This window comes from Bufo gargarizans, chromosome 6, assembly GCF_014858855.1.
Source record: "Bufo gargarizans isolate SCDJY-AF-19 chromosome 6, ASM1485885v1, whole genome shotgun sequence".
In the NCBI taxonomy this organism is placed as follows: Eukaryota; Metazoa; Chordata; class Amphibia; order Anura; family Bufonidae; genus Bufo; species Bufo gargarizans.
The window spans coordinates 117,020,483-117,046,122 of NC_058085.1; the positions used below are offsets into that span (position 1 = coordinate 117,020,483).

Genomic DNA, 25,640 nt, shown 5'->3' on the forward strand with positions numbered 1-25,640 from the left:
GAACCAATTATATTTGGAGCTGTATCAAATAAATGTAATGTATCGGTGTGGACATGTTGGGAGTTGTAGTTTTGCAACAGTTGGAGACCGTTGAGTTATAATTAGGTAAAAAGTCCCTATAATGTATGGGGAAATTAGCACTAGTATGAAAAACAATTATTCTCCTGTCCCTGCATGGCAGAGCCTGGATCAGTAGTCAATCAAGTACATTTATTCCCTTAGGTACGTCTTTATGTCTAAGCTTCTTTTTTGAGATGACGATGGCCAAAATCAGCTTCACGGTTCTCATTGTAAAACATTTTACAGCAGTAAATTGAGCCTCTTATGTTTGGGGTGAACAGCTGCTCATAGTATTTGTCTGGATCAAATTGATGATGTCTCTCCACTGATGCTTTGGCTAAAGAAATACATTAACCCTTTAAGTACCGTGCCCATTTTCGTTTTTTTGCATTTTCATTTTCTTCTCCCCACATTCCAATAACCACAACCTTTTTTAATTGTCCGTTCACATAGCCATAGGGCTTATTTTTTTGCTGGATAAGTTGAATTTAGTGGCACTGTTTAATTTACCATGTCTTGTATTGGAAAATGGGAAAAATTGAAAAAAAGCCCCACAATTCCAACAAGGTTTTTGGGGTTTTGATATTATGGCGTTCACTGTGCACTAAAAATGACATGACGTCCTTATTCTGCGGCTCAGTACGATTATGGCGATACCAAATTTGTACAGTTTTTTTTGTTTTACTACTTTATGGCCTATGGGGTTCTGACGCTCTGCCTGCTGAGCCGTGCCTCATGCACACCTTTACAGGTAGATTACTATGACAGGCCTGGGAACCTTCAGCAAGCCCCAGGCTGTCATGGTCACTTATCGGAGCACCTCAATTTTACTGCGGGGGCTCCAAGCCGCCTCCCTCTGCCTAACTCCACAGACGCAGTGATTGCTATTTACTGTGTCATCTGAGGGGTTAAACGACCGTTTTTGGCATTGTAGCCCATCCCTGTCATTGCGGCTGGGTGCCCGCTGTATTTTACATTGTACCCAAGCTTCGCTCTTGCTCCTCGGATTGACCGGGTCAGGAAGTGCAAAGCAGCAAGGGAGAGAAGGTCACAGAAAGGAGTGGAACTTGTGTGCAATGAGAGCAATGGTGACACCCTCATTGCTCCAAAGGCTTAATTTATATATTAAATAAAAGTATCATAACTCGGGAACAACGTCTCGGATCAACAAACGAAAAACAGTTTGATAGGGAGGTAGTTGGTACAGATTCCCTTTAAGGGATGCCCCTCCAGGAGATGTAGCAATCAGAGTGGTAAAGAACAGCTTTTGTCCTGGAGGACTCAGCATGACCACGTAACGCATGGTGGTTCATTATTTTGATATGCTGTTCCACAATTTCCCTGTAGCGATCACTGGGGATTCTGTATTTAAGATTCCCATTGATCAAACTTCTCACATTTCTATATCAATTTTTTTTTGAAAGTGCAGTTGCCATTTATTCAGCCAAGAAGAATATATCTGTCCGTTTTGTGCTTGTCTTCCTTGACATGTAAACCGAGAGAATGCAATAGGCCGTCTTTAATGGGGTTTTTAACCTTGCTATGGGCATTGAATTAACCATTGAGCGCTCTGTTTTGTTGTGATAACCCATGGGCTGTAAATGTCTATTTCCTAGTAAATAGATTCATTCTTATCACCATTGGCTCAGCCATAGCAGGGTTTCCTCTCCTGTCTGTACGTAGAAAAGTAAGGAGACAAAAAGTCCTGACCCCATACGAAGCCGTCATTTAATATAACCTATAAAAATAAATATATATTTAGCATCAAATCCTTGGGACAGTGGCCATCTTCCTCTCTGCTAGTAATGAAGTCAGTATAAGAACTTCCAAAAGCGCTGCTGGAGCCCAAGTTTGGGTTTATTCATAAAGGAGCCAGAACAATGAGTGTCACTGGAACCTCCTGCTGTTACCAGAGTTTCCTACATTAATACACACACATCTTATACAGAATACAGATTAGTGGGGATATTGTTTACATTTAAATAAAATTTAGATTTATTTGGGTTAAATGAGTAAAATTGCATCATTTAAATATTTTAACCTATGTAAACTGAAAAAAGAGCTAAGGCTACTTTAATATCAGTGTTTTTGCTGGATCCGGCAAGGAACAGCAAAAACGCTTCTGTCATGATAATACAACCGTCTGCATCCGTTATGAACAGATCTGGTTGTATTATCTCTAAAATGACCAAGACGGCATCCATCGACTTAGGCTAGGTCTACACGACGACATTTGTCTAATGATAGTCTATGGTGTCGCATTGATACATGCAACGTACTGCGGCACGACAGTCACAAAAAATCCGTATGTCGCAACCGCAGCTTGTCGCATTGCGACACCATAGACTACTATTATAAAAATTGTCGCGCGGCAAATGTTGCAGTGTAGTTGTGCCCTATCTGTCACGCGACTTATTGTCGTCGTGTAGACCTAGCCTTAAAATGGTTTTAGTGTCGGATCCGGCATCATTGACTTACATTGTGTGTCATGGTGGATCTGTCTTGATCAGTATCCACAAAAATACTGCTTGCTGCGCTTTTGTGTGCGGCATGGGAACCCAGTGAAACGGAACGGAATACATTCTGGTGCACTCCATTCAGTTTTGTCCCCATTGACAATGAATGTGGACAAAACTGAAGTGTTTTCCTCCGGTTTTTAGATCCTATGATGGATCACAATACTGGAAACAAAAGTGCAGATGTGAAAGTAGCCTAAGTATTAGGGCTCATGCACACAACGGTACATATTTTGCAGTCCGCAAAATACGGACATGCAAAAAATACGGATGACATCTGTATTGCATCCATTTTTTGGCCTATTCTTGCCTGCAAAATGGACAAGAATAGGAGATGTTCTGTTTTTTTGCGGAACGGATTTGCAGACATGGATATGGAATGCACACCTTATTTTTTGCGGACCCATTGAAGTGAATGTTTTCACATATGGGCTGCAAAAAAAAAAAACGGAACGGACATGGACAAAAAATACGTTTGTGTGCATGAACTCTTAGGGATGTGAAAAGGTAAATTTAGCTTGTTGTAGGGTGGGCATTGCTTAAATGGCATCCTTCAGCAGATTTGTACCTATGACACTGGCTGACCTGTTACATGTGCACTTGGCAGCTGAAGGCATCTGTGTTGGTCCCATGTTAATATGTGCCTGCATTACTGAGAAAAATGATACTTTAATATATGCAAATGAGTCTCTAGGAGCAACAGGGGCGTTGCCATTACACCTAGAGGCTCTGCTCTCTCTGCAACTGCCATGCCCTCTGCAGTTTGGCAGGACCAGACATTGTAAATATGATCATACCTGGTCTTGTCAATCATAGTGGAGTGGTCGCAGCAGTTGCAGAGAGAGCACAGTCTCTAAGTGTAACGGGAAAGCCCCCATTGCTCCTAGAAGCTCGTTTGCATATATTAAATCATCATTTTTCTCAGCAATGCGGGCACATATGAACATGGGACCAACACAGATGCCAGCTGCCAAGAGGACATGTAACAGGTCTTTTCATATCTGCTGACACATGCCCTTTAAAAGGGAATCTGTTAGCTCCAAAACAACCCCCAAACTAGAGTAAGCGATGTATAGTGTAAGTAACGCCAAGTCCAGTTATGTTATTTTTATCTTCATACTTACTTGCCGTGCTCCATCAAACTTGCAGTACAATGCATTGAGAGGACTCCCGAGCTTACACATACAGTCAAGTCCATAAATATTGGGACATTGACACAATTCTAAAATTTTTGGCTCTATACAACACCAAAATGGATTTGAAATGAAACGAACAAGATTTGCTTTAACTGCAGACTGTCAGCTTTAATTTGAGGGCATTTACATCCAAATCAGGTGAACGGTGTAGGAATTACAATAGTTTGCATATGTGCCTCCCACTTGTCAAGGGACCAAAAGTAATGGGACAATTGGCTTCTCAGCTGTTCCATGGCCAGGTGTGTGTTATTCCCTCATTATCCCAATTACAATGAGCAGATAAAAGGTCCAGAGTTCATTTCAAGTGTGCTATTTGCATTTGGAATCTGTTGCTGTCAACTCTCAAGATGAGATCCAAAGAGCTGTCCCTATCGGTGAAGCAAGCCATCATTAGGCTTAAAAAACACAACAAACCCATCAGAGAGATAGCAAAAACATTAGGCGTGGCAAAAACAACTGTTTGGAACATTCTTAAAAAGAAGGAACGCACCGGTGAGCTCAGCAACACCGGAAGACCACGGAAAACAGCTGTGGTGGATGACCGAATAATTCTTTCCCTGGTGAAGAAAACTCCCTTCACAACAGTTGTCCAGATCAAGAACACTCTCCAGGAGGTAGGTGTATGTGTGTCAAAGTCAACAACCAAGAGAAGACTTCACCAGAGTGAATACAGAGGGTTCACCACAAGATGTAAACCATTGGTGAGCCTCAAAAACAGGAAGGCCAGATTAGAGTTTGCCAAACGACATCTAAAAAAGCCTTCACAGTTCTGGAACAACATCCTATGGACAGATGAGACCAAGATCAACTTGTACCAGAGTGATGAGAAGAGTATGGAGAAGGAAAGAAACTGCTCATGATCCTAAGCATACCACCTCATCAGTGAAGCATGGTGGTGGTAGTGTCATGGCGTGGGCATGTATGGCTGCCAATGGAACTGGTTCTCTTGTATTTATTGATGATGTGACTGCTGACAAAAGCAGCAGGATGAATTCTGAAGTGTTTCGGGCAATATTATCTGCTCATACTCAGCCAAATGCTTCAGAACTCATTGGATGGCGCTTCACAGTGCAGATGGACAATGACCCAAATCATACTGCAAAAGCAACCAAAGAGTTTTTTAAGGGAAAGAAGTGGAATGTTATGCAATGGCCAAGTCAATCACCTGACCCGAATCCGATTGAGCATGCATTTCACTTGCTGAAGACAAAACTGAAGGGAAAATGCCCCAAGAACAAGCAGGAACTGAAGACAGTTGCAGTAGAGGCCTGGCAGAGCATCACCAGGGATGAAACCCAGCGTCTAGTGATGTCTATGCGTTCCAGACTTCAGGCTGTAATTGACTGCAAAGGATTTGCAACCAAGTATTAAAAAGTGAAAGTTTGATTTATGATTATTATTCTGTCCCATTACTTTTGGTCCCGTAACAAGTGGGAGGCACATATGGAAACTGTTGTAATTCCTACACCGTTCACCTGATTTGGATGTAAATATCTCAAATTAAAGCTGGCGTTCTGCAGTTAAAGCACATCTTGTTTGTTTAATTTCAAATCCATTGTGGTGGTGTATAGAGCCAAAAATGCTAGAATTGTGTCAATGTCCCAATATTTATGACTGACTGTATAATGGACTCATGGAGGAGTCCTCAGTGCATTGTACTGCTGGTTTGTGACATAATCATACTCAGTACCACTTATACTATACACCGCTTACTCTAGTTTGAAGGGTGTTTTGTTGCTGACAGATTCCCTTTTAAGTATTAATTCATATAATAAGCTGATAAAGAGGCTGATAATTCAAAAAAAAAAACCTTCCCTGCAAAAACTATACAGAATACAGGCTGCCCTTTATTCTGTCTATGAAGCAGCAGACACAAGCTGTAAGTTACAGTCCCAGCATATCATAACCACATACTAATAATTGTCCATCCTCTCATTCTTCTTCCCAGAGATGTGATCTTTGCCCACATAAAGAAGGGGCGCTGAAGAGGACTGACAATGGAGGTAAAGTTTGCCATAGATGTAAAGATCCCCCCGAAGAATGAACGTGTTGGTTATTTTGGGGTCAGAACTCTAATGAAGATTGGGTCACACACATATATTTTTTTTTCCTGAGACGGATGCTTTGTAAAATTGGAAATATTTCACCCATGCACTTTTTTAAATTTTTCTTTTCTACTAAAGACTAAAAAAAAAATATTTACCACATTATCAAGCAGATTTTCTTAGGTTAAAATTATCCATTGGCAAAATGATCATGGTTTACTATATGGACTGTCAGTTCTAATTGTGTATATCCAGCCTAGGCCACTAGGGGGCAGCTGACAGAAAACAAAGTACTGCTTTCCCTAAAAATTGGTAATCTCACTGCTTGTAATGTTTCAATGCTTCCTCCAGGTTGGGCACATGTGGTCTGTGCGTTATACATCCCTGAGGTGCAGTTTGCAAATGTGCTGACAATGGAGCCTATAGTCCTGCAGTATGTGCCACACGATCGCTTCAACAAGGTAAGTCTGTAGGCCCCTTACATTTTCAAAATGTCGCTGCCATGTGTTTGCCAGTTATCTGCCCCTATTCTCTCTGCCAGTCTCACTATGCTTGCTTTCATAGACTTGCTATATATGTGAAGACCAGGGACGAGAAAGCAGAGCTGCATCCGGGGCCTGTATGACCTGTAACAGACATGGTTGTCGACAGGCGTTCCATGTGACGTGGTGAGCGTTCAACAAACTCCATCAGTATGAAACTAGTGCAAGAACTACAGGTTATAGGGTTAAAACATGGATGTAGCTCAAAAATGAGGGCAGAAAAATTTATATACGCCTGAATATATTGATATAGTTATACCAGCGTATTGCTGAATATAGTAAAAAGGGTCTTACAAGACTTTTATACTGATGACCTATCCTCCGGTATCTGATCGGTGAGGGTCCGACACCCGGGATCCCCGCCAATCAGCTGTTTGAGACACTGGGGCCTTCTCACAGCTCACCAAGCACAGCGCCGTACATTGTATAGCTGCTGTGCTTGGTATCGCAGCTCAGCCCCATTCACTTCTATGGGGCTGCGCTGCACCTAGGCTAACTGACAGATGAACGTGTCGTCATTGGCCTAGGAAAAGCTGAGAAAAAGCCGCTGCGCTCACAGGAGCGCCGATGCCTCCTCAAACGGCTGATTGGCGGTTGTCGTAACCCAACCCGTCAGATACTGATGACCTATCCTGAGGAAAATCTCAGAAAACCCCTTTTAAATCACAAACTCATATATAGCATCGGTATGTCATATGCTTTGATATCAGGGGATACACTGAGTAGGAACATCTGTGATGGATTTTCAAATGTTATTACGTCGTATAAGTATGACGTGCTAAGAGACAAAAGACATACTCTTTCATTTTAGTGCTCAGATGGCTGGTTTGTTATGTGAGGAGGAGGCCCAGGAAGTGGACAATGTCAAGTATATTGGATACTGCAAATACCACTATAACAAGATGGTGAGAGATCCACAGGTATGTCCAAGTTCAGGTGCGGCCTGGCAAGTAGAAGTAACTGCGGTTCAAGACGCACCCTTTTAGTATCTGCACTGTGAAGTTAATCTAATGTAAGAGCATCAGAGAATTTGATATCCAATCGCCTAATATAATGATGACATAATGACTTCCTAAACCTACAGCAGGGTTATGTGTGGCTTTTTAAATTCCCCATGGCTTCATGCTTATCCATCACAACTGTTAGACTGTAGCCTGTTTTGTGGCATTTATGGACTGCGGTACTTGCACTAGTTTAAAACAGCAAGAATGCTGACATTAAAGGGGCATTAAAGAAAGTTACTAAGGTATTGTTATTATCCGTATTGCTTCCTTTGCTTTCTTCATTCATTTTCCCATCACATTATACACTGCTCGTTTCCATGGTTACGACCACCCTGCAATCCATCAGTGGTGGCCGTGCTTGCATAATTTAGGAAAAACCATCAGCCTCTCTGGTGGCTAGGACCGTGGGACCGCACATAGGCTAGTGCTTTTTCCTAAAGTGTGCATGCACGGCCACCGCTACTGGCTTGCAAGGTAGTTCTAACCATGGATATGAGCAGTGTATAATGTGATGGAAAAACTAAGCCAGCCAGAAGAAGAAGCAATATGGATAATAACAATACATTAGTAAGAGGCAGAGCCTTGTATTAACTTCTTCTACATGATAAATGCCATTTGCTGAAGTGACGCAACCCCTTTAACTCCAACTACTGCCCCAGACTACCAGGAAAAATGTATCCCTAAAGCCTCATGCACACGTCCGTGGAACACAGACGGTGTAATACCGGCCTGGATTTCTTCTGAGTGCAGGAGCGCACGGCGTCATTGGTTGCTATGACGCTGTGCGCTTCCTGCTGCCGCCGCAGTACAGTAATACACTGGTCGCTGCAGTACAGTAATACACTGGTATGACCTATACCAGTGTATTACTGTACTGCGGCGGCAGCGTCATAGCAACCAAAGACGCAGTGCGCTCCTGCACTCGGAAGAAATCCAGGCCGGTATCACACGGTCCGTGTTTCACCGACGTGTGCATGAGGCTTAAGTAATCTCATACCACCAGCAAAAGTCACTGTCTGTGACCCTGATGTGGAGATGTAAGTGCTGTTTTAAAGAAAGGTATATTGTACATCAAGTAGGGCAACCATTCTAAACAGTTGGCCTATAGATTTTTTTTTTCGTTATAAGAGAAAGCAGCTGGCTGTTTCTAAAATTGGGTGTTCTAATCACTTGCTAGTTCTCAAAAGGGTCCTAAAAGGCTTTTCCAAGGGAATAATTATTATATTTTTTTTTTTTTATGTACATAAGTTGAGTAACTTCCATTACTTATGTTGCACTGATCCTGAGTTGCAGAGCTGCAGTGACAATTTTGCAGTCAGTAAGCAGACACATACCCAAGGGCTTGTTCACATGAGCCTTTTTATGTAGATTTTGGTGCATATCCTGCGCCAAAATCTGCGGCAAATCTGCATTCCATTGGTAACACGGATCCCACTGGAATCAATCATATGACAGTGGATTTTTTCTGCATGGACTTCAAGTCTGTGTCAAGAAAGAACATGCCCTTTGTTGGCCTAGTTTTTGCACTGAAAACATTTAAAGCATGGCAGGTGTCCACACTTCAATTAGCCTCGGTATGGGGCCAAATCCAGGGGTGGGTCTGCCGCATGCAAAATCGCTGTAGAAATCCGAGGGTGAGCCTCATATTTCTGCTGCTAATTCCGTGAGCCTGCCCTTACTGCTTAGCTCCGCTCGTGTATTGCAGTGGGACAGATAGGGTTTTCTTACATCAGAATGAATCTTTGAGCTAGTAAAGGACATTGGGATATTTCAGCTCTGAAATCTGCACAGCTGTGAATGCAACTCTGGACTAAAATACAGGTTGTAAGGGGGTTGGCCCATCCGGGACACTGATGGCATATCACTAGGATATAATATTGTTTTCCTTTTCTCCATAATGCTTCTTGATCAAGCATATTATGTGATATTCTTTCCCCCCCCCTTTTACTCAGAAAGTCTCCCGTCTCCCTTGCCCTTTCATCCCAGGACGGTGTAGCCGGTCAGGTTCGCCTTCTATAGAGAAGCCTCTTCTGTACCGAGAACGACAGAAAAAGGTATGTTTTTTAGCCTTTCTGTTGTTGTTTTGTTTTTAATTGCTTGTGATATGCTCTTTCCCAGAAGGAAGGAATGATTCTAAAGTGAGAACAGTCAGCAATCTAATATTTATTAGTGAAGCCTGACAGGTCAGAAGAAGTTACTAAAATCACTCTGAATATAGCCATTTGATTCTTCTTTCCAGCGCTAGAGATGAACAGTATGTTGCAGCTTATTGCTCTTGCTCTTGCTATTGAAATATACATGCATATCCAATGCAAGTAGGGATAACTATAGGGAACTATACAGTAAGTTTAACATTGGCCTGGACGCCAATAGACACCAACAGAAAGCTCTTTCTTTCAAATTGTACGTATTTGAGAGCATTTCCAGAAAATTCTTGCTGAGTTTCCACAAGAAGATCCAGTATCTAGGTGAGTTTATTGAGTAACATATATCTGTGTATTTGATCTGTCACATTCTAGTATATGTTATGTGACTGAGGACCTGGAACTCAAATAACCCACAACTGCTATCCCAGCAACATCTACTGGAACTGTAGGGAAAAAGGAGAGGCATGGTCATCATAGCCTTCAGGTCATCATATCTGCCTTTCCTCTTCGGGGGCGCTTCCCTTGTGTAATACCTCGCACACAGATTCCTGCAACACTGGTTAAACGCTTCTTACCGGAGATGGTTCCAACTACTAGGCACCACACTAGTTGAGAGCAGGATAACCTCTCCAGAGGTACCAGGCCACTGCACGCACCCGCCTGGACACCCTCATTGGAACCGGAAAAGGGTGTAGATAAAAAACAAAAAAGGGTTACTACTGGGCACTGCACTGGAAATTGATTTATAATTTTTTTTATAAAATACTGATAAAACCATAAAAAAAGGACAGCACAATACATGTTTCGGCGATGGACTGTCACCTTCCCCAGGTTGACACCTTGAAAAGGCGATAGTCCGTCGCCAGTTATATTGTTCTGTCCTTTTTTTATGTTTTTTTTTTTTTTTTAATAATTATTGAAAATTAAATCAAATCACAGTTTAGCACCCTGTGGAATCTTTTTTTATGATTTTTATCTACTTTGCTCCACTCATTGACAGAATGCAGGCATTGTAAATGCTGCCTGTGTTCTGTTGATTTTTCCCTGTACTTATTATAAAAGCAAAGTTAATATGGTAACTTTAAAGCACATTTCCAGTTACATGAAACTTGATACATCACAGAGACATATCAGAAGTTATTATCAATGGGAGTCTGTGTTCCGAGACCTCCATCATTCGAAGCTTGTGGAACCCACTTTATATAGCACATAGAAGGTTTGGCTCCTGCAAGCTTAAAGTACAGGTGGGTGAAGATGACAGCGGTCACGTGGACTAAGCATCATGTTAGCAGCTTTGTTTTAGTGATTGATGGGGTTCTCAGACCTATGACATTTCTGTCTTTGTGACGCATTAGAAGTTTTATGTAACTGGAGGCGAACTATAAATTACAAAATCTGGCTGGTATTCATTCATGATCTGGCAGCCTACTTGGACCCTTATGCACATAAACATGTGAAAGTACTATACTAGCAGGAATAAACTGTCTAGTGCTGAAATATTAGAATTCTGGATTTTGATCAAGGAATGAAGACTTCTTCCCTAGACTGGTTAAATATTTCATTATATTGGCTTTATAAATGATTGATTAGCTTTTTTGTTTGTTTCAGAGTCACAAGGACAGGGAGAGAGTTCGCCATCGGAAGCATCGCGATTCACCAGGTCACATAACTGTCCCTCCTTTGTTACCCATCGTTACAGAAAAGGTATTGATTTTCTGTGGGGTCTCATTGCTCTTATGCACACGTGTGTCTGCGCTGTTTCTCATCTACTATGAATCTGAATGTGTATACCTTATACATAATAGTAAGGCCTATGTCCATTGGTGGTCCGTGAAGAACTGTACATACATTTCTTTCTTATCACGTCAAGTACTTATCTCCTGTTGTGGTCCATACAGCTGGAAAGCAGTACAGACAGTCCGGAGATTACGAGGTCAGAGAAGGGAAAAAAACTATTGGGTCACAGAGCTCGAAAGACAGGAATTGGCAAAGCGCCAGGAGCTGGCAGTGCGTCCTCTACGGGTATGTACCAGAATTAGGTGATCTAATTTTAATTCCATATACTGTAGTAGTAGGATGCAGAAAATTAATTTGGAGACAGACAAATTGCAATCAGTAAAAACTAAAGGGCTTGTCCAGTTTTTTGCGCTTACTAAATTTTTCCTAAAAAGACAGCTTTACATTGGCTATAATCAGCACATTATCTTTCTGTTGACACAGAACTGTGTAATGCTAACCTGGCAGTATACAGGGATGAAGGGTGCAGTTGGTGTTCTGTAGTAAACTGCAGATAGTAATTGTTTGCCTAAAAACATCTTAAACCCCTTAACGCAAAATGCCGTACATGTACAGCATTATGCACCCGCAGTTGTATGGAGTGGGCTGCAGCGGTGAGCCTGCACCATACGTGATGGGTGTCGGTTGTTTAATACAGCAGACAACTAGGCCGCATTGACTGGGAACGGCGATCACGCCGAATCCCATCATCAGTGATATCACGAGGCTCCGATCAGTTACCGTGACAGCCTGGGGTCTGCTGAGGTATAGCTCAGCAGGAAGCATGTCAAGATCCTGTTCAAATAGATCTCTATTACAGTAGGCCTCTTGCACACCAACGTTTTTTTCTTCCGTTTCCGTTCCGTTTTTTTTTGCATACCGTTTACAGAACCATTCATTTCAATGGATCCTCAAAAAAAAAAACGGAAGGCACTCCATATGCCTTCTATTTCTGTATTCTGTTTTTCCATTCTGTTCAAAGATAGAACATGTCCTATTATTGTCCGCATAACGGACAAGGATAGTACTGTTCTATCAGGGCCCAGCTGTTCTGTTCCGCAAAAAACGGAATGCACATGGACGTCATCCGTATTTTTTGTGGACCGCAAAATACTGAAAAAGCCAAACGGTTGTGTGCAAGAGGCCTTAGGGTGACTAGGATAAGGGATCAAAAGATCCCAGGTTCTAGACCCCTTAGGGGGCTAATAGTTATTGAATCAAAAGTGAAAAAAATAAAATAATAAAATGTATAAATAATATAAAAATAAACATATAAAGCCTCACCGCGTCCGGTCACCTTGTTTTTAGCGCACAGTGACCGCTGTGATGTCAAAACCCGAAAAAACCTTGGCAGATTTGTCCCGCAAAAAATAAGCCCTCGAATGTCTATGTGAACGTAAAAATAAAAAATGTAGGCTATTGGAATGCGGGGAGGAAAAAATGTAAAAATTAAAATAGGTTCGGACTTTAAGACGTTAAAAGAGTTTTCCTACTTTGGAAACTTATGGCATATTTACAGGATATGCCATAATTATCTGATAGATGCAAGTCTGGCATCTGGGACCATCAACTTACTCCTGTCTCACCCGGTGGAATTGGCCTTTGGCATCCACGCAGAGAGGTGGCCGTACATGTGCATGCCTCTGTCTAATCACTTCTATGGGAGTTATGGAAATAGCTGAGCAAACGTGGTATCCATAGGTGCCATTATCTTGCCACTTATGCAGTCTCTTATTGCAGGTAGTGCTTCCTCTCCTCCTGAATTGGTCACATTTCCCAAATTGGAAGAGCAGGAGGAAGAAGAAGAGGATGAGGAAGAAGAGGACGTGGGAAGGTCGAGACCCACACCATCTTCTCCTCCAGAACTCACCTTTTCCAGCTTTGGTTCCATTATGCGCTTTTCAAGTGACTTATCAACTCACACCCGACCATGGGATACCTCTCCTGGTGAGCATAAACCACAGAAATGGAGCAGAGAAAGTAGTGAGCCGCCACGAGAGAAAAAACATAAAGGGAGCAGGAAAAGCAGACATGGTCCTGGGAGACCTCGTGGGAGCAAGAACAACCCAACTCACAGTGTCGCCTCCTCCACTTTACCCCTGCCGCTACGGCAGTATACTCAGTCATCTTCCCTGCATGGTGTCAGCATGGATTCACCCCTGATGTCATCAGGTACAGTAAGAATACTTGTGCTTTTATGCTGGTGGGAGGATTGTCTATTGTTTAGCTGGGTCCTTTTGTGTATCATCAAAAATTTTCCCAGTGTGAATGGAAATATTTCTGTAAATCCCACTCTGATACTATGCATTCTTCTCATATCAGGAATCTACACCAGTAATAAGGACCCCATCACTGTGAGGACAGCCTGCAGTACCCCCCTCCCCTCCAGCCTTTTATCCCACCAGAGCTCCCTTACTCCATACAGCAGAGGCTGCTCCATCGCCCCATCCTCCACGGCTTCTACCACACAGGTCTGAGCAAAACGCTGTGAGATGCAGAATATTTATACAAGTGTACGCCGATCAGCCATAACATCAAACTGAATAACAATGACACCTGTCAGGGGGTGGGATATATTAGGCAGCAAGTAAACGGTTCATGAAGTCGATGTGTTGGAATCTAGAAAAGTGTAAGGATCTGAGCAACCCTGACGAGGGCGAAATTGTGATGGCTAGATGACTTGGTCAGAGCAACTCCAAAAAGCTGTGATCCTGATATGCAGTGATTAGTACCTACCAAAAGTGATCCAAGGAAGGTCAGCTGAATAATCGGCCACTAAGTGCACTGATAAAAGTGGCGAGTGAAGACTAGCTTGTCTGGTCTGATCCCACAGAAGAACTACCATAGCGCTGATTGTTAATGCTGGCTATGATAAAAAGGTGTCAGAACACCCAGTGCAAGGGAGCTTGTTGCGTTACTGTTTATGGGGCTGGATAGCCACAGATTAGTCAGAGGGTCCATGCTGACCCCTATCCACCCTCAATAAAACCTACAGTGAGCTTGTGAGCCTCACAACTGGAACATGGTGCAGTGGTAGAGGATTCTCTTTTGCATCATGTAGCTGGTTGCATGTGCGTCCCTTAAATGGGGACGAGATGGCACCCAGGTGCACAATGGGAAGAAGACAAGTTGGCAGAGGCAGTGATGCTGTGGGCAATGTTCTTCTAGGAGATTTTGTGTCCTGTTTTTTTATGTGAATGTTAATTTGACACATACTACCTACCTAAATATTGATGCACCCAGTACATCCCTTCATGTCAGTGTTATTAATTAATTGTAATGTCATCTTTCAGATGGGTAATACCCCCTGCCACACTACAAAAATTGTTCAGAAATGGTTTGAGGTAAATGACAAAGACTTCAAGGTGTTGACTTGGAACATCTGATATGTGCTGGAAAAACAAGCCCAATCCGTGGAGGCCTCACCTCACAACTTACATGGTATAAACAGGGGTGGACTGTGCATAGACCCTATGGGGAAATTTCCTGGTGGGCCGCCCGGGCCCTCCTCACAACTACTGGCCAAACAATCTGATGCTCTCAGCATTAATTAATGCTAGGAGCATCAGGTACTTATGCACCTGACTAACGGCCATAGGTACCCTACTGAATTCAACTGTATCACCGTCTTTAGAATGGTGATACGGCAGTATTTTCTGCTCCACTATGGTATTTGGTTTTGCTGGGGTGGTATTTTGTGCTACACTATGTTATTGCAGGCCCTGTCTACTTGTAAACCCCTATGTAAACACTAGAACGCCACACAAAATCATAAGCAAAAACTTTATTACATCGTCCAATATGTGGACATATACATATGACCTAAATAATAAAAATAAAAAAAAACATATGCTGAAAAAAGTACGAGGATATGGAGAAAAGATCCCTCCAACCACAGGGACAGATCAATAATGAGGCTCAACAGTCACAGTAGTGTATAATAAACACAGGCCCATAACACTAAAATTAATAGGTGACAACCAGCAGCCTCACAAGACGTATCCCTGAAGACATCAGCAGTAAACACACAACAGGAACTGCAAGTCAACCGAATATAGACAGAACTATAATGCAAAAATAATACAGACCCAGGTTAGGCTACTTTTACACTTGCGTTCAGGGTTCCGCTTGTGAGTTCCGTTTGAAGGCTCTCACAAGCGGCCCCGAACGGATCCGTACAGCCCTAATGCATTCTGAGTGGATGCGGATCCGCTCAGAATTCATCAGTATGGCTCCGCTTGGCCTCCGTTCCTCTCAGTAGGCGGACACCCGAACGCAGCTTGCAGTGTTCGGGTGTCCGCCTGGCTGTGCGGAGCCAAACAGATCCGTCCAGACTTACAATGTAAGTCAATGGGGACGGATCCGTTTGACGTTGACACAATATGGTGCAATTTCAAACGGATCCGTCCCCCATTGACTTTCAATGTAAAGTCTGGACGGATCCGTCTGACTAACAATTAGACTTAGAATTTTTTCTCAAATATAATGCAGACGGATCCGTTCTGAACGGATCCCATCGTTTGCATTATAGGAGCGGATCCGTCTGTGCAGACACCAGACGGATCTGCTCCGAACGCAAGTGTGAAAGTAGCCTTCGAGGTAAAGGCCCAACGTCCGTTTCGCAGTCTTGCTTTTTCACAGGGCACTCACTACTTGTCTACTTGTGTTGCTGTGTCTTCTGTCAATTTGGACTCGCCTACAACATAGGGCCACTTTTATTTTATTTATTTTTTAACATCCTGGTACCAGATACCATGGGACACTTTCAGAGGAGTCCATGCCCCCTGTGGGTCAGAGCTGTTATGGCAGCACTAGGGGGACCTATACAATATTAGGCAGGTGGGTATAATGTTATGGCTGATCAGTGTATATTTAATATTGTGTGAATACCATTTTTGAATTTTGTGCAAAATATCAGTCTTATCAAGTAAATATATTCAAGGTCAAGCTTATTTATTTCCATGACACAAGATGCATTGAGGTTACATATGTGGTACACTTAGCAGGCAATACACAAGCACAGTGTCGGACTGGGGTACCTAGGGACCACCTGTAAAATTTATTTTGGGGGTCCACCGTACGGATACAATCAAATATAATAAATAATCTAACAAGTTTTTTTTATATGAACATAAGCTGGTTGAGGTGCTGTACATTGAATATATGTATGTAGTGTACTAAATCTAATGTGTTATGTGCTACTTGTGTAGGGGGTGGGAGACTAGGGGCCCACTGGGGGATTCCCCTGTACCCCTGTGGGCCAGTCCAAGCCTGCACAAGCAGCTAATAGAGAAGGATTGTCAGGGAAAGAACTGTAAGCATGGCCAGCATTAACCCCCTTTGCAATCTTTGACTGATATAGTTATCACATGCACACGTATGTATACACATGTATTATACAGATGTTGGGTGCAGAGACAACTCCAGCCCTGGTCATTTACCACTCAGATGCCACAAGCAATAGCAACGGCGGCATCTGAGTGGTTAAAAAGAGGGAAGGGGCTCCTTCTGTCCTCTGATCAGACCCCCTGCCTGCAGTGAAACCTGTACTTGCGGGATATCCCCCTCTGATGCTGCCATACTATTTGCATACTCAGTGGGGAAAATACTGGGGGGCACCGTAGGAGCTTTTTTTTTTTTTTTTTTTCACAAAACAGGCAGGGTGGCAGCATCATCAGGGGTACCCCGCATCTCAATTAATAAACTCCGGTGAAAGGTCCTCTTTAACGTCTATGGAACAGTTTTCTAGGCATGCTCTGGGACTTGTGCAGACTTAGTCAGGACGGAGTAGATAAGCTGTGATATCTAGTGGCGATTGTGAGATTTTGCAGGATTTTGTAAATTTTTATAAATATGACATTGAAAAATGCCAAAAATTAAAAACCTAAAAATATGATTTAAAGAATAGGTTATTTTCTGAGGACACATTCCCTTTTAATAGGCATTGCAGAGAATTCCCATTGCCGGTAATAGTATACTGTTGTAGTCTATGGTATGTGATCAAACAATTGCAGGTTCAAGTCCCATAAGGGGGCTAAAAATGAAAGTAGAAAAAATGTTTTTCAAAATCTAAAAAAAAAAAAAAAAAACTTTCCCAGTTTTGCATATAAAAAGTTATTGATATCGCTGTATCCAAAAATGGTCATATTATTAAATGATAAACCAATTATCCCATACCATAAACACAGTAATGGCAAAAAAAAAGAGATCAGATTGGACAGGTCTCTGTTTTTTATTTTTTATTACTTTGCTCCTCCACTCAAAATAACTGCCCCACAAAAAAAAAAAACGCTCACACAGCTCTGCAGATTGAAGTGTAAAAACTTAAAGGGGTTATCCAAACCTGTATAATGCCCGGGCCTCTCATACTGGTCATACTTACCCCACACACGCATTGCTCCTGATGGCCGGCACTGCATCTCCCCGTTGCGCGGATCAAAACATCTGGCGAACGGTGGGTGGGGGTGGGGGGGACAGCCAATAGAAGGCCGTGACAGGAATGAGCCTCCCTAGCATCGCGGGGGAGGCTCGTCCCCGTCGCTATTTGCTGCATCGGCGGGTGACGCAGGTGCAGGGGAGTGGGGTAAGTATGACCAGTATGAGGAGCCCAGGCATTTTGGGGGGCATTATAGGAGTTGGATAACCCCTTTTAAGGGTGTCAGAATACGGTAATGCAAATAAATTAATTTTTTTACGGTTCAATCAGTATTTTATTGAAGCATATAAGTAAGTGATATAATAAGTACATCATAATACCCATACAAAGGGAATATAATGGCCAACAGTGGCCTCACAGGCAGTTCAAAAGTAGTACAATCCAGATACATCCAGATATAACATGGTTGACAATTGACAAACCATTAAGAACTACCAAAATTAAGATTGAGAGATAGTAGGGTATACATTTTCCAATTTCCTTATAAACAAAATATATGGAACAAAAACGAGCATATATATATATTTGGTATCTCTGTAAATGTACTGAACGTCAGAATAAGGCGTTCAAGTCATTTTTAACACTAAGGGAACATTGTAAAATAAAAAACAAGATTACAAAAACAATTTTGAACTCCAGCCACCCCCCCTCCCCCCAAGTTTTTTTCCCTGTTGTTGAATACATGATGATAAATTTAAATGGTGCAGTAATGGGGGGGGAAAAAGCCCTCAAATGACTGTGAATGGAAAAGTAAAAAAGTTTTGGGTCTTGGAAGGGGGGGGGGGGGGTAGACAAGCAACTGCTTAGGGTTCATAATACTTAGAGGGGCTATATTGTGCTGATCATGAGAATGTTGACTCCATACCCCCATGGAGCCCTCCAAAATAAAATGAACGGAGCTGTCAGTCGGGCATGTGCTCAGCCGCTCCATTCATTTCTATGGGAGTTCCCGTTTGGAAGAATCTAAATTGCTGACTCACTCTCTTTCTATATATACATGGATTTGGGGCTGTTTTAATGCATTTCTATGTTTTCCCCTATTACTCTGTTTAGGTATTCTCACTGGCGGGCTCCACATTTAGTATCCCATCATCGCATATATTTGGAAGCCCAGTGTCAATGCCCCCTCTCCTCAGCCAGGCTGAAACCAATAGGACAGGTAACCTCTTCTCTACTTATCTTGTTCTGCCATAAAAATGAAAATACACAAACCAGTAGATCATCGTCTTATAAGCACAAAAACACGAACAGTGGTTTTCCCTTCAACAATCAATTTACATAAATGTTAGATTGGTGGGGGTCCCACCTCTGACACCCCTACCACTTAATGAGGTCCTCTGAACCACCTCGCCAGCCATATGGATGGTGACTGAACATAAACCCTGTTGCTCCATTTAATTGCTCCTCGCTGCAGTCATCCTGCTGTCAGGAATTAGGAGTGTTGGTATATGTTCACAAGGACTTTTTTGTGTGCTGCAAAAAAAAAATTGAAGCAGAATCCGCTTCAGGATTGCTTGTGTTCTTTTGGATGTGTTTTTTTTTTCCGATGTGGCTTTTGATATGTTTTTTGATGCGGTTTTTGATTCTGCCTATTTCAAAGGGAAGTTTAGATGTGGATTCGATGTGGAATTCGCACCAAGAATGAATGTCACTTTTTGGTAAATGGGGAAAAAAAACAACACAGTCTAAATTAACAAACAGTTCTCTAATTGAAATCAATGGAGATAATTTGGAAGCATTTTGGCAAATTCGGAATCTGCACCAAAATCCACATACAAAAAACTATTAGGCCTCATGCACATGACTTTATTTTGGGTCCAATCTCATCTGCATTTTTGTGGATCACAAACCGACCTATTCATATATGGGGCCGCAAAAAAATACAGACAGCACACATGCGCTGTCCGCATCTGATTGGCCTTTCTGCAAATTACATAACCCAGTTCCCAAAAAGTTGGGCCGCTGTGTAAAATGTGAATAAAAACAGAATGCAATGATTTACAAATCTCATTTTATTATTAGACCCATATTTTATTTACTGTAGATCATAGAACACATATCAGATGCTGAAAGTAAGACATTTTACCATTTCATGGAAAAAAGAAAGAAAGTAGAACGTGATGGCAACAGCGCATCTAAAAAGTTGGGAAAGGGGCAACGAAAGGCTGAAAAAAATAAGTGTTACTAATAAAAACAACTGGAGGAGCAATTTACAACTAAATTACTGGTATATGACTGGGTATAAAAATAGCATGTTAGAGAGGCAGATGTTCATCAATCTAAAAATTGTGGAGAACTTCAGAAAAATTGAGAACACTTTGAATATCCCACCATCTACAGTACAAAATTCTGTACTGGAAATCACCATGCAATCCACAAATGCAAGTTAAAGCTGTATAATGCAAAGAAGAAGCCTTATGTCAACACGATCCAGAAATGTTGCCCTCTTTTCTTGGCAGAAGCTCATTTTAAAATGGAGCTAGACAAAATGGAAAATTGTTCTGTCGTCAGATGAAGTATTTGAAATTCTTTTTTGAAACCGCGGACACCATGTCTTGGGGACTCAAGAAGAGAGGGACCATCCAGCTTGTTATCGATGTACAGTTCTAAAGCCTGCATCTCTGATGGTATGGGGTTGCATTAGTACCTATGGCAGGGCTGGCCAACCTGAGGCTCTCCAGCTGTTGTAAAACTACAACTCCCAGCATGCCCAGACTGCCTACAGCTATTAGCCTACAGCATGGCATGGTGGGAGTTGTAGTTTTACAACAGCTGGAGAGCCGCAGGTTGGCCATGCCTGACCTATGGCATGGACAGCTTACACATCTGGAAAGGCACTATCAATGCTGAACAGTATATAGAGGTTTTACAACAACATATGCTCCATCCAGACAATGTCTGTTTCACACTAAACCACATAGTTGTTAAACCAAACCACATACTGCATCCATCAAAACAGCATGACTTTTCTGGGTGCTGAACTGGCTGCCTGCAGTCCAGACCTTTCACCAAAAGAAAACATTTGCGCTCCATGAAACAAAAAATCTGTCAATAAAGACCCAGGACTGTTGATCAGATCGAATCCTATATCAGACAAGAATGGGACAATATTCATTTCCCAAAACTCCAGTAATTGGTCTCCTCACTTCCCAGACATTTGCATACTAAAAAAGCAGGGATGCTACAAAATGGTAGACATGGCTGTCCCAACTTTTTTTGAGGTAGTTTGTTGCCATTAAGTTCTAAATTAATTCATTTTTTCATGAAATTGTAAAATGTCTCACTTTCAGCATCTAATGGTCTACTGTGAATAAAATATGGCTCTGTGAGGTTTGCAAATCATTGCATTCTGGTTTAATTTACATTTATTTCTCATCCGTATCATTGGGGGGACACAGGCTTGACCATAGCTGTTGCCACTAGGAGGCGGACACTAAGCACAATGGTGAGAGCTCCTCTCCTTCAGCTGTACCCTTCTTACAGGGGCTATGCTAAATCAGTTTTAGCTTAGTGTCTGTAGGAGGCAGACCTCCCTGCGTTGCAGGTCTCCTGTTTTCTTTTTTTCTTTCTTTTCTTCAAGCGGGAGTTTCAGGCAGTCTTAAAAGCTGCCTACACTCCCACCCAGGAGACGGGAGACCAGGTGGTCCCCCATGCCTGCTTCTCCTTTCCGTTCTGCAGTAGCAAAGGAGGGCCAGAGGTTCCTAAAAGACCCTGCATCCCGCCAGCCTTCGTGTCACCACAGCCGCCCACCGCAAGTCCCCTCTGTCTCTGGTGTAGCGTCTCTCTCCAAGGGGCCGCACATCGAAGGTGGTGATCTGGCTGGAGCCAGGGGGTGAGTATAATTTTTTTTTATTATTCTGGCCCCAAAGTGCTCCCCTCCTTCCAGCACCCTCCCCTTCTCAGGTTACATGTTCCCCACAGAGCTGGGTCCCTCCAGGAGTTGTCTGCTGTTGGGGGGGGGGGGCAGGGCTTGGTGCGGGGCATCCTTTTCTAGGCCCTTCAATGTTTGGCGCGTCACCTCCGATCCAGGGCACTGCTGGGGCCGCTGCTAATTGAGGTCCCAACTGTATCGCCGACTTCCTCAGCAGGGAGCGTCTCGATCTCAGCGAATGGGCTCTTCACCCGTAGGTTTTTGGGGCCATCTGCGAGTGATGGGGTTGGCCGGACATGGATCTCATGGCCTTCCGCTTCAACAACAAGGTCAAGGACTTCGTTGCGCGGTCCAGGGATCCCATGGCTCTGGCGTGCGACACGCTGGTGATTCCGTGGAGTTGGTTCACGTTTACTTACGTGTTCCTGCCTCTTCCTCTCATTCCGCATCTCCTCCGAAAGATCAGGTCCGAAGGACTGCCGTCCTTCTCGTGGCCCCCGATTGGCCACGCCAAGTGTAGCATGCGTCTCTAGTCACCCTTCTCGCTGACTAACCCTGGCGTTTTCCTCTTCGGGAGGACCTCCTGTCACAGGGACCCATCTTCCACCTGAATTTAGAGTCACTACATTGAAGCCGCCGTACTAAAGGCTCAGGGTTTCTCGGATGTCGTGGTCAGACCATGATTCATGCCGTTTCCGTCCTCCGTTGGATCTTAATCTAGTGCTCAATGCTCTCCAGTCTTCACCGTTTGAGCCTTTGCAGCAGGTGTCGCTTCGCTTCCTGTCTTACAAGGTGGCATTTTTGGTTGCAATCACTTCCATCCGTAGGGTGACCGAACGCGCGGCTCTTTCATGTCGGTCGCCTTTCCTGATCCTCCATCAGGGTAAAGTGGTCCTTTGCCCTGTTCAGTCCTTCCTTCAAAGTTGGTGTCGGCAATCCATCTAAATGAGGATTTACACTCTGGATTTGGTACAAGCCATTCGAGTCTATCTGTCCCCAATGAACGGAAGAGAAACCGATTTTACGGTAAGTACAAAAATCTAGTTTTTACACAGTGGACCAGAACATGAACATGTCCACTAGCATTTCTATAATGGGGACCAAGGAAAGTATGCCATGTACATAGCAGTATCCGTACTTTGCTTATTCAAGGTTTGTGGACCACAAAACTGCAATGGCCGTGTGCATTAGGACATGGCTGTAGAGCTTGCTTGATTGAAGTTTGTGCTGATTAGAAACAGTTTAATTCAGGTTGAGTTTACCCATTGCTTTTGTATTACTTCTTAAAAATGCATAAAAAGCACATTGATAAAAATAAAAAATAAACTGTCTTTACCAGTCGTGGTTTTTTTCTGTAGGTGAAACATGTTGATTCAATGTAAATATCGCCTATGCAGTTTTTACAGGTGAAAAACATTGGCCCACATTTACTAATATCAATGCACCTTGAAACGCTCAAGACCTGCATCATAATTTGGTGCAGCTTGGCGCAAACTGGTTCGTTTTTGGTGCCAGAAAAAAGGCGATGCCTAATATGTGACATTTAGCGCCACAATTCTGACAAATTCTGTCTCAAAATAAGCCGACCAATATTTATTATAAAGTTACACAAAAGTATCTAGTTATGCACCATATTTATCAACCAGCCTAAGGCTACTTTCACACTTGCGGCAGTGTGATCCGGCGGGCAGTTCCGTCGTCGGAACTGGCCGCCGGATCCGCCGATCTGCTGCTGCCTGAAAGCATTTGTGAGACGGATCCGGATGCGGATCTGTCTCACAAATGCATTGCAAGGACGGATCCGTCTCTCCGCTTGTCATGCGGACCGACGGATCCGTCTTGTACATTTTTCTCATTTTTACCAATCTGCGCATGCCGGAACGACGGATCCGGCATTCCGGTATTCTGAATGCCGGATCCGGCGCTAATACATTCCTATGGGAAAAAATGCCGGATCCGGCGTTCAGGCATGTCTTTAGTTTTTTTCGCCGGAGATAAAACCGTAGCATGCTACGGTTTTCTCTTTTGCCTGATCAGTCAAAACGACTGAACTGAAGACATCCTGATGCAAACTGAACGGATTACTCTCCATTCAGAATGCATGGGGATAAAACTGATCAGTTCTTTTCCGGTATAGAGCCCCTGTGACGGAACTCTATGCCGGAAAAGAAAAACGCAAGTGTGAAAGTACCCTAAGTCACTGTGATAAATCTGTTGCAATACTAAGAGTACCATTCAATGCACAACCATATAGTCAAGACAATTATTAGCTGCAACTAGAGCTGAACGAATTGATTTTGTACTAATTGATTTGTCTCAGCAACCACAGATCTACACTTGCAAGGGGATGTCCCCATAGCTGAAGACGATCCCCCTGCCACTTGATTACCAAGACCATACATCTCGTTCGGTCCTGACAATCTCGTGCCAGCGTGAACAGTCGCAGCTCCTGAAGTGGAAGCAGACTTGCACCTCTTGTCACGAGGGTGTCAAGAGCCACGCCTGACTCCGTTGTACCCGGGGTCAGGAGGTCGCAGCGGTTGGCTGCACGCTCTATGTCAGATAGGGAAGTTTCCTTATTGTAGCTTTCTGGGTTTGCTTTACAAACCCTTTTGGCTCACTCAGGGATCCGTAGCTCCTTCTCTCAGCTGTCCATTGTCCAGCACTCCCAATCCTCCTTATATTCCCCTCTCACACTTCTCTGGTTGCCAGATATAGAGCTTCCTGCCTGGACATCTATTCTGACCCACTGGAGCTGTGTTGCTGCGTTCTCTGAGTGTTGCCTTAGAACGCTACCCTCCGGATCCCTGTTGGACCTTTGTGGACAATTGTTGCCGTCCACCTGGGTGTTTGTGTTTGTCTGTGTTTGTCTGTCCTCTCCCTGGTGTTTCCCTCTTAGTGCAGTGGTGAGGACTAGCGATCCCACCGGCCCGTTCATTATCTAGGGCTCATTTCAGGGAAAGCCAGGGTTTAGGCACGTGATCGCCGCACGGGTGAGGAACCCGTCTAGGGACGTCAGGGCAGGCAGGTGCCAGCTGCAAGGTGAGTTAGGGGTCACCACCTTTCCCTCTCCCTTGGGCAGGGCTTTCCCTGTTTTCCTCCCTGTGCGTGTTGCCGGTCATTACACCTCTACTTGGGGCAGCAGCGCAGGTGGGAGATTGTCGGGGGCCGGCTGAGATGTCCGACCCTGTCAATCATGCTGCAGGGGGAGCGTCTTCAGCTGCAGGGACAGCCCCTTGCAAGTACTCTGGTTGTTTATTCGAATCGTACAAATCAATTCACTCAACTTTAGTTTTTAAGTGTAAATAGTCAATTTTGGGAATAAAAAGTGAATGACTGTCTTATTGAAAAGTGATCAATAACGGTAAATGAGAGCTTCTGCTTTTGTACAGAGCCTGAATTGGAAGACTGCAGTTTTATATGTAGAGGTAGTTCTCCACGAGAGAGTTTGTCCTCCATGTAAGTATATTTGATAAAACACGACAGTTGCATCTTCCGTTTTATGTCTATGCTGTATATCTAAATTCATGCTTAGAAAAATATGTTTTTCACCAATAGGTCACCAATCAGTAGCCTGCCTCCATTGTATGATCCAAGTGGCCCCTCTACACAGAGTGATAATGTACCACAGCTCACAGCCAACCTTGAACAGTTGCTGGAGAAACATGGAGAGGCAGGGGTTAACAGTAAGACTCTGCTTTTAAAGGTTAAATAAGGGGTATCTGTTTTGACTATTAGAAGAGGGGAGGCGATGCCATGGCTTTAGAGCAGGCATGCTCAACCTGCGGCCCTCCAGCTGTTGCAAAACTACAACTCCCAGCATGCCCGAACAGCCTACAGCTATCAGCCTACAGCAGGGCATTGTGGGAGTTGTAGTTTTATAACAGCTGGAGGGCCGCAGGTTGGGCATGCCTGCTTTCGAGGGACCATACAAATCAAATTTATATCGGCCACACCAGCAGATATCTGGGGGGACCAGCTAATGTGTATGGACACCTCCCGATTGTCACCCAGTGGATAAGGATTGAGCGGTTGGATTTCAATTAC

General features: G+C 43.4%; 1 protein-coding gene across 2 annotated transcripts in view; it reads left to right on the forward strand.

The window, feature by feature from the left end:
• Positions 1–25,640, forward strand: part of MLLT6 (MLLT6, PHD finger containing) — a 44,088-nt gene that overhangs the window by 6,408 nt on the left and 12,040 nt on the right. Inside the window, exons 3-15 of one of the 2 annotated variants that reach the window (XM_044296115.1) lie at positions 5,721–5,775; positions 6,169–6,278; positions 6,382–6,485; positions 7,171–7,279; positions 9,316–9,417; positions 11,119–11,214; positions 11,409–11,532; positions 13,027–13,458; positions 13,609–13,757; positions 14,580–14,630; positions 18,776–18,881; positions 24,986–25,052; positions 25,152–25,279. In XM_044296115.1, the coding sequence (XP_044152050.1) occupies positions 5,721–5,775; positions 6,169–6,278; positions 6,382–6,485; positions 7,171–7,279; positions 9,316–9,417; positions 11,119–11,214; positions 11,409–11,532; positions 13,027–13,458; positions 13,609–13,757; positions 14,580–14,630; positions 18,776–18,881; positions 24,986–25,052; positions 25,152–25,279 (1,633 nt within the window). The remainder of the gene's footprint in view (positions 1–5,720; positions 5,776–6,168; positions 6,279–6,381; positions 6,486–7,170; positions 7,280–9,315; positions 9,418–11,118; positions 11,215–11,408; positions 11,533–13,026; positions 13,459–13,608; positions 13,758–14,579; positions 14,631–18,775; positions 18,882–24,985; positions 25,053–25,151; positions 25,280–25,640) is intronic. The other variant, XM_044296116.1, reaches the window with a different exon arrangement.